The 15231-nt window shown below is 40.8% G+C and overlaps 1 protein-coding gene across 1 annotated transcript in view; it reads right to left on the bottom strand.

Annotated features, from left to right (window-relative positions):
• Window positions 1-15231, bottom strand: part of cenpp (centromere protein P) — a gene marked incomplete at its 5' end in the record, with an annotated part of 126812 nt that overhangs the window by 106084 nt on the left and 5497 nt on the right. Inside the window, one exon of the mRNA XM_079241975.1 lies at window positions 6793-6881. Within this exon, the coding sequence (XP_079098101.1) occupies window positions 6793-6881 (89 nt within the window). The remainder of the gene's footprint in view (window positions 1-6792; window positions 6882-15231) is intronic.

Genomic DNA, 15231 nt, shown 5'->3' with positions numbered 1-15231 from the left:
ATAAGAAAAAACGAGAACAAAAAACAGTAATTTTTTAATTATTGGCTATAATAGCAAAATGTGCTTCCTTATATGCAATATATCACATGGGGTCTGACTGAGCCTGGGACATTTTGTGAAAGGATTTCCAGAGTTTTCCATGGGGGTTACAGGGCTAGACGGCAGTTGGGTTAAATTTCCAGATGACTCTTATTCCACACGGAGCCGATGGAAACATGGCAGCATCCTGCCTTACAGTGGAGCACTATCAAAAAGGCAGACGCACAGAGATCCCTGGTATGATATTACATGGGCTGATGAAACTGATTAAATTTTTAGTGTGGAGGCAGTTAAAGCAAACTGGTTGTAAAGGCAACAACCTTATCTTGAGTTCTTTTAATGAGATGTGTGGATGTGGAAAGTTTTAGTGGAGGCTTTCAGTTTATCGTCCTGAAGCAGCAATAAAACTTGTTTTCACAAAACAGTGGAAAACAAATCAAACAAACTTTGACTAGAATCTCTGATTGTTTTGGAAACCAAAGATAAATTTGAGATCCTTTAGCCATTAGTACTTTTACTTAAAAATAAACATTTCCAACCATTTGCTTCCAAAACAAGTAAAAAAAAAAAAAGAGACTCAAACCATATTTATAATACTTACTAAGTAGTAGGAACTAGGCAGATTAGTGATAAAATTGCTATCTTTGGACAATCATTGTCCACCTGTCTAACTGCTTGTTAATTCAAATATCAAATCAGCCAATCACATGGCAGCAATTTATTGCCTTTAGTCATGTCAACACGGTCAAGAAAACTTGGTGAAGTTCAAACTGAGCATCAAAACAAAGGGAAAAGAGGATTTAAGAGACTTTAAATGTTGTATGTTTATATAGCATAACAAGGAAATTCAGTTTTGTTTTTGTAGGTTGACAACGTCAACTCAAGCGGAGACTCTACCCTCCTGTAATCTACAAAAAAAAAGGATCACAGGTTTAAATTATGCATCTGGACAGCCAGATATACAAAAAACATGTTTAATTAACAGTTGCTTAAATGCAATACACAAGTTAAAACTAAACACCTAGGGAGAAAAAAGCAGGTAAAACAAATAAATTATGACTAATCTCATTATGAGTTACAATCTTGGAAACAAGGAAGTTAATTTACAGCGGGGATCGAAAGTTTTGGCACCCCTTGTAAAAGGGGGGAGTACAAGGTACTAACTCTGCAGGCTGCCCAAACTTTTACAGACGCCATTTTTGTTTTCTGTTACTTTAAAAGTTTAAATGATGAAAATAAGATCTAACTTTTTTTGACAGGTTGTAAAAATGTCTAATCTGTAATTTGATGGAGATTTTCCATCTTTTGTTGGCTTCTTTTTGCACATTACAAGTATTTTTTTTACCAGGGGTGCCCAAACTTTCAATCCTCACTGTATGGGACAGAAGCATGAAATAAAACTAAAGCCAAACAATAAATCCTTCAAAACAAACAAAAACAAAAGCCAGGTTGCATTTCTAAGTGATTGCCCATCTAAGCTCTGCACTGGGACACTATCAAAGTGAAGTCAGTATACAGGTGGAAGGGGCCTTTGGCTCACAGCCACCAGACCAGGATAACCGGTCCAAAATGTCCAAAATGCAAGTTGACTGTATGAAAAAAGACAAATAGCAGCAGACACAGGATACTGCAAGATATGTCAAATCGCCCAGTATTTGTCAGCCACTGAATTAATATAGGTTTAACAAGGTGCATATGGAAAGATGTAGAATATGCATTGCATATTCTACATCTCAATGATATTTTAAGCAGAGCTACAAAACGCAAAAGCAAGAAGGGGTGTGTGACAAAAAGCACTTTGAAAAAATAATTTACTGAAAACAACAAACTAAACAAACTAAATAAGCTATATATATATATATATATATATATATATATATATATACATATACATATATATATATATATATATATATATATATATATATATATATATATATATATATATATATATGTATATATACATATATACATATATATATATATATATATATATGTATATATACATATATACATATACATATATATATATATATATATATATATATATATGTATATATACATATACATATATATATATATATACATATACATATATATATATATATACATATATATATATATATATATATATATATATATATATATATATATATATATATATATATATATATATATATATATATATATATATATGTGCCTTTGTTAAATGCCCTGTGATGTCAGCGGTCAAGAAGAACTGACAGACTGTTTGGAGATGATCGAGAGGCAACAAGAACTTAAATAACCGAGATGGACTAGCATGTCTGAACACACAGCATGTCTAACTTTGAAGCAGATGGACTACAGTAGCAAAAGACCACAGTGGCTACCTCTCCTGACAGCTCAGAACAAGACACTGAGGCTACAGTTCACACAGGCTCACCAGAAGTTGACAACAGAAGACAGAAAAATGTTACCTAATCTCATGAGTCTCCTTTTTAGTTCCACATTCAGACAGAAGGGTCAGAATTTGGTTGTTCTGCTGGTGTAGTGGTGTGAGAGATATGTTTTCTTAGCACAATTTGGGCCCCTTAAGTCCCATTTCCACTAAGACCTCTGTCTCAGTACAAGACAGGATACAGTTTCTGGCATCACAGCTGCTAGCTATACGAAAGCACAAAAAAAAAAAAAAAAAAAACAAAAAAAAAAAACCTATAACTGGATTAACATTTTCAAGGGTGATTTATCTATAATTTGTGATAAATTTCTGAATGAATCTCTGACCTAGCAAGAGTGTCACTATTTCAACAGATTTGCAACCACTTATATGTAGCATAAAATATGAACAGATTGCTTTTACATTGTACATCTTTGTATTTCTAGTCCTAAATGGTTGTTTAAGTCATGCAACACTTTCATTCTGAACAGTTTTTCTAAAAGGAACTTGGACTGAAGAATCTGGGAATCAAACAGCCAACACTCCGAGGATACCAAAACCAGATCCATCAGTGACATCTCAGACCAGATTTATCAGACATCATCAGTCTGAGTTGGATTGTAAACAAACTCTTCAACTCTCAAATCGTCTCACTGACACACACGCACACACACCGACTGACAAGGCAGCGGTGTGTTGAATCATTATCTGCAGTATTTTTCCATGTGTTGTTTGCCAGATTCTGGAGGTCATACAATCCAGATGTGGCTTGGCTGCAGATATAGAGCAAATCAGAGCAGAGCAGACGCTTTCGAGCAGATTGTGGGACGAAGAATGCACCCGACACATAAACACACCATTTATTCAACGTAAGCTCCACCACTGTGGGATCTCGGAAGGGCAAGCAGCTCAGTAAATAAATGAAGCCATGCTACGTATTGTCAGAATTGATTTTCCAGTTAATGGCAACTCGCAGTGGAAAAGCTCAATAATTTGATGGTTTCATTTGAGTTTTAATTTTCAGACAAATCAACCTAAACTGAATAAGATGCAGGACAAAATTTTAAAAACATCTTACGTAACTTCATTATTGATTTGTTCTTCTGTTGGCAGAAATAATAGTTTTAATACGTTAGAATGACAGAGTCCTAAAACAGCACATCCTCATCCAGGAAGATGATACTTCACAAGTGCTCTTACAGGATTAAAAAGACTAGCAACCCACACCATCATACACCCACCTCCATGCTTCATAGTTCAGGCCATCACAATCACAAATTTATTGAGAAGATGGAAAAAAATCTTTTGGAGGATTCTTTAGTGATTACATTCATCCACTTTTTCACTTCCGGTGGTCTCTGCATCCTGTCGTTCAGCATTAGTGGAGGAAAAGCTAAAAAGCTGCCAGCAGCAGCAGATATTCCTGGCTGTACTGATCTCTGGCAATAGGGATGGCAATAGGGCCGTCTAGAATATAGATTTTCTTCTTATTCAATTACTGTCAGATAATCACAATTATCTGACAATTAACTCACACATTAAATCACAATTAACTTCCTCGTTTTTTTCTGAACCGCTTAATCCAATTCAGGGTCGCGGGGAAGCTGGAGCCTATCCCAGCTGGCTTTGGGCAACAGGCAGGGTACACCCTGGACAGCTCAGCAGTCCATCGCAGGGCCACACAGAGAGACAAACAACCACTCACGCTCGCACTCATTCCTAGGGGCAATTTAGAGTAACCAATTAACCTAACATGCATGTCTTTGGATGGTGGGAGGAAGCCAGAGTACCCGGAGAGAACCCACGCATGCACGGGGAGAACATGCAGACTCCACACAGAAAGGCCACTGACCAAACCCCTCCCCAGCCAAAGATTGAACCAGTGACCCTCTTGCTGTGAGGCCACAGTGCTAACCACTGTGCCACCGTGCAGCCCACAATTATTTTTATGCATTAATTAATTTCACAATACCAAAAATGTGTAAAAGATCCTTACAGGTCATTTCTGTCTTCTGAGGTTAACATAATAAAAATATTGCAATGAATTAAAGTAAAAAAGTCTCATTATATATAAATCTCCTCGACTCCAGAAACAAAATCTCTGGATTTCTCTCAGTGAAGACATATGGAAAAGCTGCAGGACCTCTACCTGGACTTGGGAGGTGTCTTAACATTTCTTTTCAAGCCGAGTAGAAAATAAAAGTTTTTCTTTTTTTTATTCCAGTTACTCAGCGTTTACAAAACCAGGTGGTTATCCTGCAAGTTACCAAACATGTTGTGTGCATTTATTCCATTCTCTGAAACCATTAATGTCTTTACAGGCTGGGGGGGCTTTTTTTTTCTCTCAATAACCACAGAAATCTGACAAACATTACTAAATTTGTTTGCCTGGAGGGAAAACTCTTCCTCTGTCATACCTTCCCACTCTGACATGCCCACAACTTGCATGTATCATAAAAAAGCTGAATAAAAACTAAATCTGAGCCTGTAGTTTCCTCCTATTCATCACATACCTCCTTCTTTCTTTGTTTTAGTATATATATTTGCTCTTCAGTAAAAACAAACACATTTAAGATATTTCTCTTTATCTGCACAGTTACTTCTATGATTTTAAATTACAGTAATATTTGCATGAGTTATAGTTTGTTTTTATTAACTTGCAAACTATTAGTCCTGGTCCTTCAGCACAACAAATGATGCTTAAACACCTCAACATCAGTTTGGACAGATGCTTCACTAATATCAGCCTAACACTGCCGTCCGTGCACATACTTCTTATTATTTAATGTTCCCTCTCCAGCTCTGGTTCAATACTGTATAACTCAAAAATCTGGACACACTTTCCTATTAAATTGTAAGATTTGTCTAAACTTCTGACTGGTAGTGTACGACAGAAACAAGGGACGACTCAGACATGTATCTGCTCATCAGCTCGTCCGTTGTGAGGTTTCTGGCTTGACTTCAGATAGTTGCCTTCAGGCGCCACATTGAGTGATATGCTTCTGATATCCATAAATAAACAGAACAGCAGTAACATAAAACAGCAGCTGATAAAGGACACTTATGTCTGTCTGGCGGGACAGAGATTCTGTGCTGACGAGACATTGATATCTCCATGGCTTTGGTAGTTATTTAGTTTCTTTAGGGTCTTTTTTCTGCAAACCACATGAAAAGCACCTGGGATGAAAGAGATGGTGATTTTAGCCCCAAATATCACTGAGACGAAGCGAGAGTTTCCAAAACAGGTGCATTTAATATTAATTCTGGCTTAGAGCTGGATTACAGGTAGGTGTGCCAACATGCCGGCACATCTAAATGGAATCTAACCTCTCTGGATGTAATGAGTTACACCTGGACTTGGGCATGGCTGAGAAAGACTCACTGTTTGTGAGTAAAACACACACAGAGCGTGAGTGGATGTGTCAGCTGGACAACAGCCGCTCGCTGTTTGACATCTTCCTCTACTTTAATAAACGCCTGAGTAAAACTAAACAGACAGCTTCATCCAGACAGGAATAACATCTAAATGTTCAGCTTGTGGAGCGGGAACGGCAGACAGACTGTAAATAAATGACAAAATGACTAAAGTTAGAAGGAGTAAGCAGTAAACTGCTTTCAGCTCACATTTTTCATCCACTGAACTCATTTCTAGTGTTTACAACACTACTAATGTCTTTGAGCATCTCAACCCTCCCTGCCCACTGCACATTCAGCTGTGGAGTATCTAAAAGAATATTAATAATAATTAAATATAATTTACACTAAACTGGCTTGAGAAAAGGAAATTAACCATATAACCGACTCACTGGCAGAAAATGTGGGCCTGTATCTGCAGGCTGAATCCATTTAGTTCAAATTTGTACATTACACATAACACAACTGCGTGTACAACTAATGGCAACAACGGGTATGCCATCAAGGGCAAACATAGGAGCCTGACTTTTGCTGTGACGGTGGATATCCTGCTCCTGTGGGGTAAGCCTGCAGTTTCAACAAATTCTGGCGTGACACTATTGTGAAGTGCGTCACCAATTAACAGTGGAAAATGCTGAAAATAAAATAAACACTAAAAGAATAAATTTAATACATAACATGCATGCTTAGTTCTACTTTGGACACTTCTTTACTAAAGTGGTTTTCAACTAGTTTCTTAGCTTCTGTTGTCAGTTTTTAATTTTTAATGATTAAAAAGCTGTTGGTAAATTTTCCAAGTTAGTAAAGAATAAGAGGCAGAGGGTTTGAACTGGTCTATAGTGGGACTTCACACATGTTCAGGCTCTGAGGATCTCAGTGCACCAACTCAGATCAGCTTGACATGCAGTGTGAGTTGGTACCTCGACAGAAAGCTGCTGAAGTTTTGCAGGTCGCAGGAGTCCAGCACCACGTTCAGATCGCTTATCATCCTCTCAGATCGCCGACCCTCCTGCAGGACACAGAAACCAACACTATGTGAAAACAGTTTTGCCACTCCAGTTTCATATACAGATACAATGGAGGTCTTAGTAAGAGCTGTGCGCCATCATGTTTGGAGCCTTTGTTATGGGGCGGCACAAATTACTTCATAATGTGAAGGTAAACAGATGACCTATCTGAAATCAGTCACCAAAGCTCTGCGTTTTTTCTTCATTTAACATACGTCACAATATTTCTGGTTTATCACAAAACAAAACATCTAATGAAAATGTAAATGATCAACAGGTGGATTTATAGCTGCTCCTCCTAAGACCAGAGCCCAAATAACAACCAGATTCCCTTTATCAAATGAAATCTTTCCTTTTTGGAAAACTGCTTATTGTATAATCTGAGATTGAGAAGAGAACAGAAGAAATCCAGGGATTTTTTTTCCTGCTGCATTGAAACTGGAGAAAAACTTGAACAGCGCATCCATGAAACCAAACTCTGCAGAATCGTCGTACTGCTGGCTGATCGGAAACGTAAAACAGTAACACAAAAAACTGAACTTTATTTATAAAACATTTTTGTCAACTTGTCATGTTGGTTTGAGCAGCTTTTGGTTTCTTTTACACTCTAGAATTATTTTTTTGCTATTTGTCACTTAAACCTAGCTCTGTCTTTTGAAGCTAAGCTAAGTCTGTTCATTCAAATAACTTTCTTTATACATTTATGAGAAGTTTCTTCATATCTGGAGACACATGAACCAAAAGTTTTTGTTCAATTCAAAACAAAACTCAAATTATGATGCAAAAACGAAAAAGAAAAGAAAGGAGGAACAAACTAATCTCTATGACAGAAAAAGTTTCAAATGACACAAACTATGACAGCATAACAACACTAGTTGAAACATCTGAATAAAAGTTGCATTTCAGTGATGGAACATCAGAAGACTGAGCAGCATGGCTGCACTTCGTCAGACCGTGCCACCCTCCAATAAAGGCTAATTCAGCATTTGTTTTGCATCCTCTTTTATCTGAGATCCCTGGATCCAGTAAAAGTCAGTCTGATGTTCATTCATTCATTCATTCATTTTCTGAACCGCTTAATCCAATTCAGGGTCGCAGGGAAGCTGGAGCCTATCCCAGCTGGTTTTTGGGCGACAGGCAGGGTACACCCTGGACAGCTCATCAGTCCATGGCAGGGCCCGTCTGATGTTGAGTCTTGTTTTATCTCTCACTGTCATTTACTCTCTCCCTTTTCTTCCTGTGATGTCTTATTGCATTTTTTTTTTTTTGCTGAATCAGCTACAACACATTTTCAAGATGACCAATGTGTTGATATCCAGTAGCTGGGGTGGTACATGGGGTTATCAAGCAAAATGCAGGTGTCATGTGATGCTCCAGGTGGGAAAAGAAAAAGGTTGTGAAATGCAGTTTCTTAGCATCAGGATGCTGCAATGACAACACAATGTATGTACTGTATCTACGCACTGTTGCTTTCAATGAAGCCAATTAATAAACAAATATAATATATTTATATATACAAAATAAGTGTGGACGTGTTAAAACTCAGAATTTCTTCTTTTTTTTTTAACCAAATGAATGATTCAGTTGTGAAATTTCTGTGTGGTTAATCATCATTATACTCATACAGCTGCAAACTACCGACGCTTGGTAATCAGGTTGCAAACTATCGACACTTGGTGATCAGGTTGCAGACTACCGACGCTTGGTAATCAGGTTGCAGACTATCGACACTTGGTAATCAGGTTGCAGACTATCGACACTTGGTAACTAGGTTGCAGCAGACTACTGACACTTGGTAACCAGGTTGCAGACTACCGACACTTGGTAATCAGGTTGCAGACTATGAACACTTGGTAATCAGGTTGCAGACTATCGACACTTGGTAACTAGGTTGCAGCAGACTACTGACACTTGGTAACCAGGTTGCAGACTACCGACACTTGGTAATCAGGTTGCAGACTATCGACACTTGGTAACTAGGTTGCAGCAGACTACTGACACTTGGTAACCAGGTTGCAGACTACCGACACTTGGTAATCAGGTTGCAGACTATCGACACTTGGTAATCAGGTTGCAGACTACCGACACTTGGTAACTAGGTTGCAGCAGACTACTGACACTTGGTAACCAGGTTGCAGACTATCGACACTTGGTAATCAGGTTGCAGACTACCGACACTTGGTAATCAGGTTGCAGACTATCGACACTTGTTAATCAGGTTGCAGACTACCGACACTTGGTAACTAGGTTGCAGCAGACTACCAACACTTGGTAATCAGGTTGCAGACTATCGACACTTGGTAATCAGGTTGCAGACTACCGACACTTGGTGATCAGGTTGCAGACTATCGACACTTGTTAATCAGACTGCAGACTACTGACACTTGGTAACCGGGTTGCAGCAGACTACTGACACTTGGTAACCAGGTTGCAGACTACCGACAATTGGTAATCAGGTTGCAGACTACCGACACTTGGTAATCAGACTGCAGACTATCGACACTTGGTAACTAGGTTGCAGCAGACTACTGACGCTTGGTAATCAGGTTGCAGACTACCGACACTTGGTAATCAGATTGCAGACTATCGACACTTGGTAACCAGGTTGCAGCAGACTACTGACACTTGGTGATCAGGTTGCAGACTACCAACACTTGGTAATCAGACTGCAGACTATCGACACTTGGTAACCAGGTCGCAGCAGACTACTGACACTTGGTAACCAGGTTGCAGACTACCGACACTTGGTAATCAGGTTGCAGCAGACTACCGACACTTGGTAACCAGGTTGCTGACCTCCGATACTTGGTAACCAGGTTGCAGACTACCGACACTTGGTAACCAGGTTGCAGCAGACTACTGACACTTGGTAACCAGGTTGCAGCAGACTAATGACACTTGGTAACCAGGTTGCAGACTACCGACACTTGGTAACCAGGTTGCAGACTACCGACACTTGGTAACCAGGTTGCTGACCTCCAATACTTGGTAACCAGGTTGCAGACTACCGACACTTGGTAACCAGGTTACAGCAGACTACCGACACTTGGTAATCAGACTGCAGACTATCGACACTTGGTAATCAGACTGCAGACTATCGACACTTGGTAACCAGGTTGCTGACCTCCGATACTTGGTAACCAGGTTGCAGCAGACTACTGACGCTTGGTAACCAGGTTGCAGAAGACTACTGACGCTTGGTAACCAGGTTGAAGCAGACTACTGACGCTTGGTAACCAGGTTGAAGCAGACTACTGACGCTTGGTAATCAGGTTGCAGACTATCGACACTTGGTAATCAGGTTGCAGACTACCGACACTTGGTAACTAGGTTGCAGCAGACTACTGACACTTGGTAACCAGGTTGCAGACTATCGACACTTGGTAATCAGGTTGCAGACTACCAACACTTGGTAATCAGGTTGCAGACTATCGACACTTGGTAATCAGGTTGCAGACTATCGACACTTGGTAACCAGGTTGCAGCAGACTACTGACACTTGGTAACTAGGTTGCAGACTACCGACAATTGGTAATCAGGTTGCAGACTACCGACACTTGGTAACTAGGTTGCAGCAGACTACCAACACTTGGTAATCAGGTTGCAGACTATCGACACTTGGTAATCAGGTTGCAGACTACCGACACTTGGTGATCAGGTTGCAGACTATCGACACTTGGTGATCAGGTTGCAGACTATCGACACTTGTTAATCAGACTGCAGACTACTGACACTTGGTAACCAGGTTGCAGCAGACTACTGACACTTGGTAACCAGGTTGCAGACTACCGACAATTGGTAATCAGGTTGCAGACTACCGACACTTGGTAATCAGACTGCAGACTATCGACACTTGGTAACCAGGTTGCAGCAGACTACTGACGCTTGGTAATCAGGTTGCAGACTACCGACACTTGGTAATCAGATTGCAGACTATCGACACTTGGTAACCAGGTTGCAGCAGACTACTGACACTTGGTGATCAGGTTGCAGACTACCGACACTTGGTAATCAGACTGCAGACTATCGACACTTGGTAACCAGGTCGCAGCAGACTACTGACACTTGGTAACCAGGTTGCAGACTACCGACACTTGGTAATCAGGTCGCAGACTACTGACACTTGGTAATCAGGTTGCAGCAGACTACCGACACTTGGTAACCAGGTTGCTGACCTCCGATACTTGGTAACCAGGTTGCAGACTACCGACACTTGGTAACCAGGTTGCAGCACACTACTGACGCTTGGTAACCAGGTTGCAGCAGACTAATGACACTTGGTAACCAGGTTGCAGACTACCGACACTTGGTAATAAGGTTGCAGACTACCGACACTTGGTAACCAGGTTGCTGACCTCCGATACTTGGTAACCAGGTTGCAGACTACCGACACTTGGTAACCAGGTTGCTGACCTCCAATACTTGGTAACCAGGTTGCAGACTACCGACACTTGGTAACCAGGTTACAGCAGACTACTGACGCTTGGTAATCAGGTTGCAGCAGACTACCGACACTTGGTAATCAGACTGCAGACTATCGACACTTGGTAACCAGGTTGCTGACCTCCGATACTTGGTAACCAGGTTGCAGCAGACTACTGACGCTTGGTAACCAGGTTGCAGAAGACTACTGACGCTTGGTAACCAGGTTGAAGCAGACTACTGACGCTTGGTAACCAGGTTGAAGCAGACTACTGACGCTTGGTAATCAGGTTGCAGCAGACTACCGACACTTGGTAATCAGACTGCAGACTATCGACACTTGGTAACCAGGTTGCTGACCTCCGATACTTGGTAACCAGGTTGCAGCAGACTACTGACGCTTGGTAACCAGGTTGCAGAAGACTACTGACGCTTGGTAACCAGGTTACAGCAGACTACTGACGCTTGGTAATCAGGTTGCAGCAGACTACCGACACTTGGTAATCAGACTGCAGACTATCGACACTTGGTAACCAGGTTGCTGACCTCCGATACTTGGTAACCAGGTTGCAGCAGACTACCGACACTTGGTAATCAGACTGCAGACTATCGACACTTGGTAACCAGGTTGCTGACCTCCGATACTTGGTAACCAGGTTGCAGCAGACTACTGACGCTTGGTAACCAGGTTGCAGAAGACTACTGACGCTTGGTAACCAGGTTGAAGTAGACTACTGACGCTTGGTAATCAGGTTGAAGCAGACTGCTGACACTTGGTAATCAGGTTGCAGCAGACTGCTGACACTTGGTAACCAGGTAGCTGACCTCCGATACTTGGTAACCAGGTTGCAGACTACCGACACTTGGTGATCAGGTTGCAGACTACCGACACTTGGTAATCAGACACTCAGCAAGTGTCTGATAACACAAGATACTAAGTAAGTTCTTTCTCACCTTTTCCTCCAGTCGCTCTGATTTGTTGATTTTTATCAACCATACACTCTCTCAGGCACATTCACTCACTCGTTTATAACCAGAGCTATGCTACAGGGTGGAGAGGGGGCTCTGATCAGCAGTCTTTACTGAAAGTTAGGTTACACAAGCCTTTCCCATGCTGGGGGTCCTAATCCCCATGATAGTCCCAACATAATTAACAGGGTACACCAACTCACGTTATGTTTGGGGTCATGGCTGAAAAAGGCTTAGGAACCAATGTAATGTGCTAGCTCGCTAGCTCTTGCCTTGTTGCTTTTCCAAAAAGCTCCCAACCTCTGAGAGCGTCGTATTTATCACCTAAATGTCTCAGCATGCCACGTCTTTTTTGCGCATTAAGAACACAGTGGTAGCTTCACATCCTGGTAATGGTCGTGAGCCATATTTCAGAGATACCGGGAAACAGTCTGGCATGAAGTACAAATTTTTGTCAAAGACTAACCTGCTTTTTCCCAAGTGTGTGTGTTCGTAAAACACACCACAGAAGATGATTCATGTCCTGACATATTGTAAGGAAAAAGAAAAGACCCCTCTACTGGATTTGTCATAAAGCCCTCTCATCATATGGATGGTGCAGGATCAAAATGGAACCTGTCCTGCTGGACTTCCTGACCTTTTTGGGTGTTTTTAGAAGTTGAAACTTACATTAATATATAAAATAAAATAAAATATAGACATAAAATCACTGAGAATCAGATTTGCTTTAGTATATTGGTTCATATAAATGATTTAATATTTGATTTACCCCATTTATTAACACTCCTGTCTCACCTGAGATTTAAGTCTGAGAGGAGGAGCAAACAGTGACTTGTTTGGTTTCAGAGTTTTTTGGTTTGAGAGTAAGAATTCTGATTAAAATAGAAAACAGGCTCACTGAACGTGGCTCTCTGTTGTCCTCTGCTGACAGAGGATCGCAACCAGTCTGACATTCATTAAGTTTTGTCTCTCAAGTGCGTCTGTGTTATGACACAGGAATTTTCTGTTTTGACTCTGTAATAAGTAGTCATTTTTTGTCTGAAGCTCAGCTTGATGGCGTCTTAAGACAACTGGACTTCTGACATGCAGCCTGGATGTGAACATCTACACACAGTCTGGGTTAATGGGTGTGAGTAGAGGAGGGTGCTTTACACTGGTAAACACAGCAATGGTAAACTATCTGCAGTTTATACATTACCTTTGTGGTGGAAATTATGCACATAGTGCAGTTTTAATATGTTACTCCTTTATTAAGCTTCTTTTATGTAGTACAAAATATATATTCTGCATAGTTTAGAGTAGTTCAGAAAGCTTGCTTTAGTAGGTTCATGCATAAAACTAAATGTTCTGTTCAAGGCCTGTTTCAGCTTTGACTATTGTTATCTTCAAGCTGGCAGTTGTTTTGACTAGTGCTGCCAGGTAAAGGTTATTTGTGTATGCCTAAAGATCGCTGTAACACCCTGAGCAGGGGCAGAGCTCTCGAGACCACTCGCTCGCAACAACTGTGCATTGTCAATAAACTGGGCAGAGCATGGTTGATCTCTAGATTTATTTCTCATCAGATAAATTCCACGACACCCTTTAAACTGGGTCTTGGTTCTACAAAGCTTTTTACCGCGTTTTCTCCTTCACAACAACATTAGATTCATATCATTTATAAGTTCAGCATTATTAAAATAAAACACCACTAATAATTGGGGATTAATGTAAGGTTCAATGTCTTTAACTTTAAACACTTTAAAATGTGGCGGAAGTGGGAATCAAACTACCAATCTTCCATCTGAAAGATGACCAAAGACCTGGGGCCTCATTTACGAAGCTGTCGCACTCACAAAACCTGGCGTACGCCAATTATAGTCAACTTTTGGGATTTATCAAAACACGACTTGGCGGTAAAACATCCCTACCTCCACGCCAACTCTGACCCTGGCGTACGCACAAAATCTGGAGAAACAGGAAACGGCGACACCAAAGGCAGAAAATAAAACCAAAGAAATGGTGTGAAATTTGATACATTTGTTCAAAATCAAATATAAACCTTTATGCAGAACACCGTACATTAACAGCATTTGCAAAAGAAAAAAAAAAAAAAGAGAGAGAAAAAAAAGAAAAGAAAAAAACCCCCGCACATTTGATATTGTTCCTCCACCATGGAAAACATCAACAACTAAAATCTGTTCTGAAACGAAGCAGTTCTACATGTCATAAAAACCATTTCACACAGTTAATAAGTCATACAGAAGCTGCCATAATAATAAAAGTCTAAATGAATAATTGCATTAAAATGACGTGTCGCCCATCATCAGGCTGATCAGGGTGTTTCCTCCACCTGCAGATACAAAACATGAAGTCATGGTTGGAGATAAAATGCACCTAAATGCGTAAAGGCGCACAGCGGCTTATCTGTCCCTGCAGATGAGCTTGGAGACTCTGGAGTCGAGCCCGGCACTTTCCAAAGGGAAATGACTGTTGGGGCTGCTCCCTCCTTTTCCCAACCCAGAGCGCAGAACAGAACTATGTTCTCCACAACCAGACATGGTGTAGCGGCCATCGGGCAGATGGAGGCAGGTGGAGGTGCCTCCATGCCCAGGAGGAAACCTGTTGTACAGCTGCAGATGTGTGCAGATAGTGGAGGCGCTACATAACATGCTACTAAATGACGTCAGTGCTTCACCTGCGTTCACCTGATCAATCATCCAATCTGAATGATTGTGTTGTCAATCATCAACGCACACTGGAACCAAACGCTGCTGCTTTACGTCTAGAAGTGATGCAACACATCAGAGGTGGAGAATTCTCATTTATTCACAAGTTTATCTTTAGTGTCATTTCTGTCAGGGTGGTGTTTATTTCTCTCCATCTCCTGCACCTCCTCATTGATGGCAGTTATTGGTTCCTCTGCAAGGACACTGCAGCTAGGACACAAAGTGGAATCACTGCCCCCCCCTCTCCGACCACATC

The sequence above is a fragment of the Telmatherina bonti genome, assembly GCF_933228915.1.
Source record: "Telmatherina bonti genome assembly, chromosome: 6".
Lineage (NCBI taxonomy): Eukaryota > Metazoa > Chordata > Actinopteri > Atheriniformes > Telmatherinidae > Telmatherina > Telmatherina bonti.
Note: the sequence above shows the minus strand (reverse complement) of the source record. Positions and strands in the feature narration are given on the sequence as shown.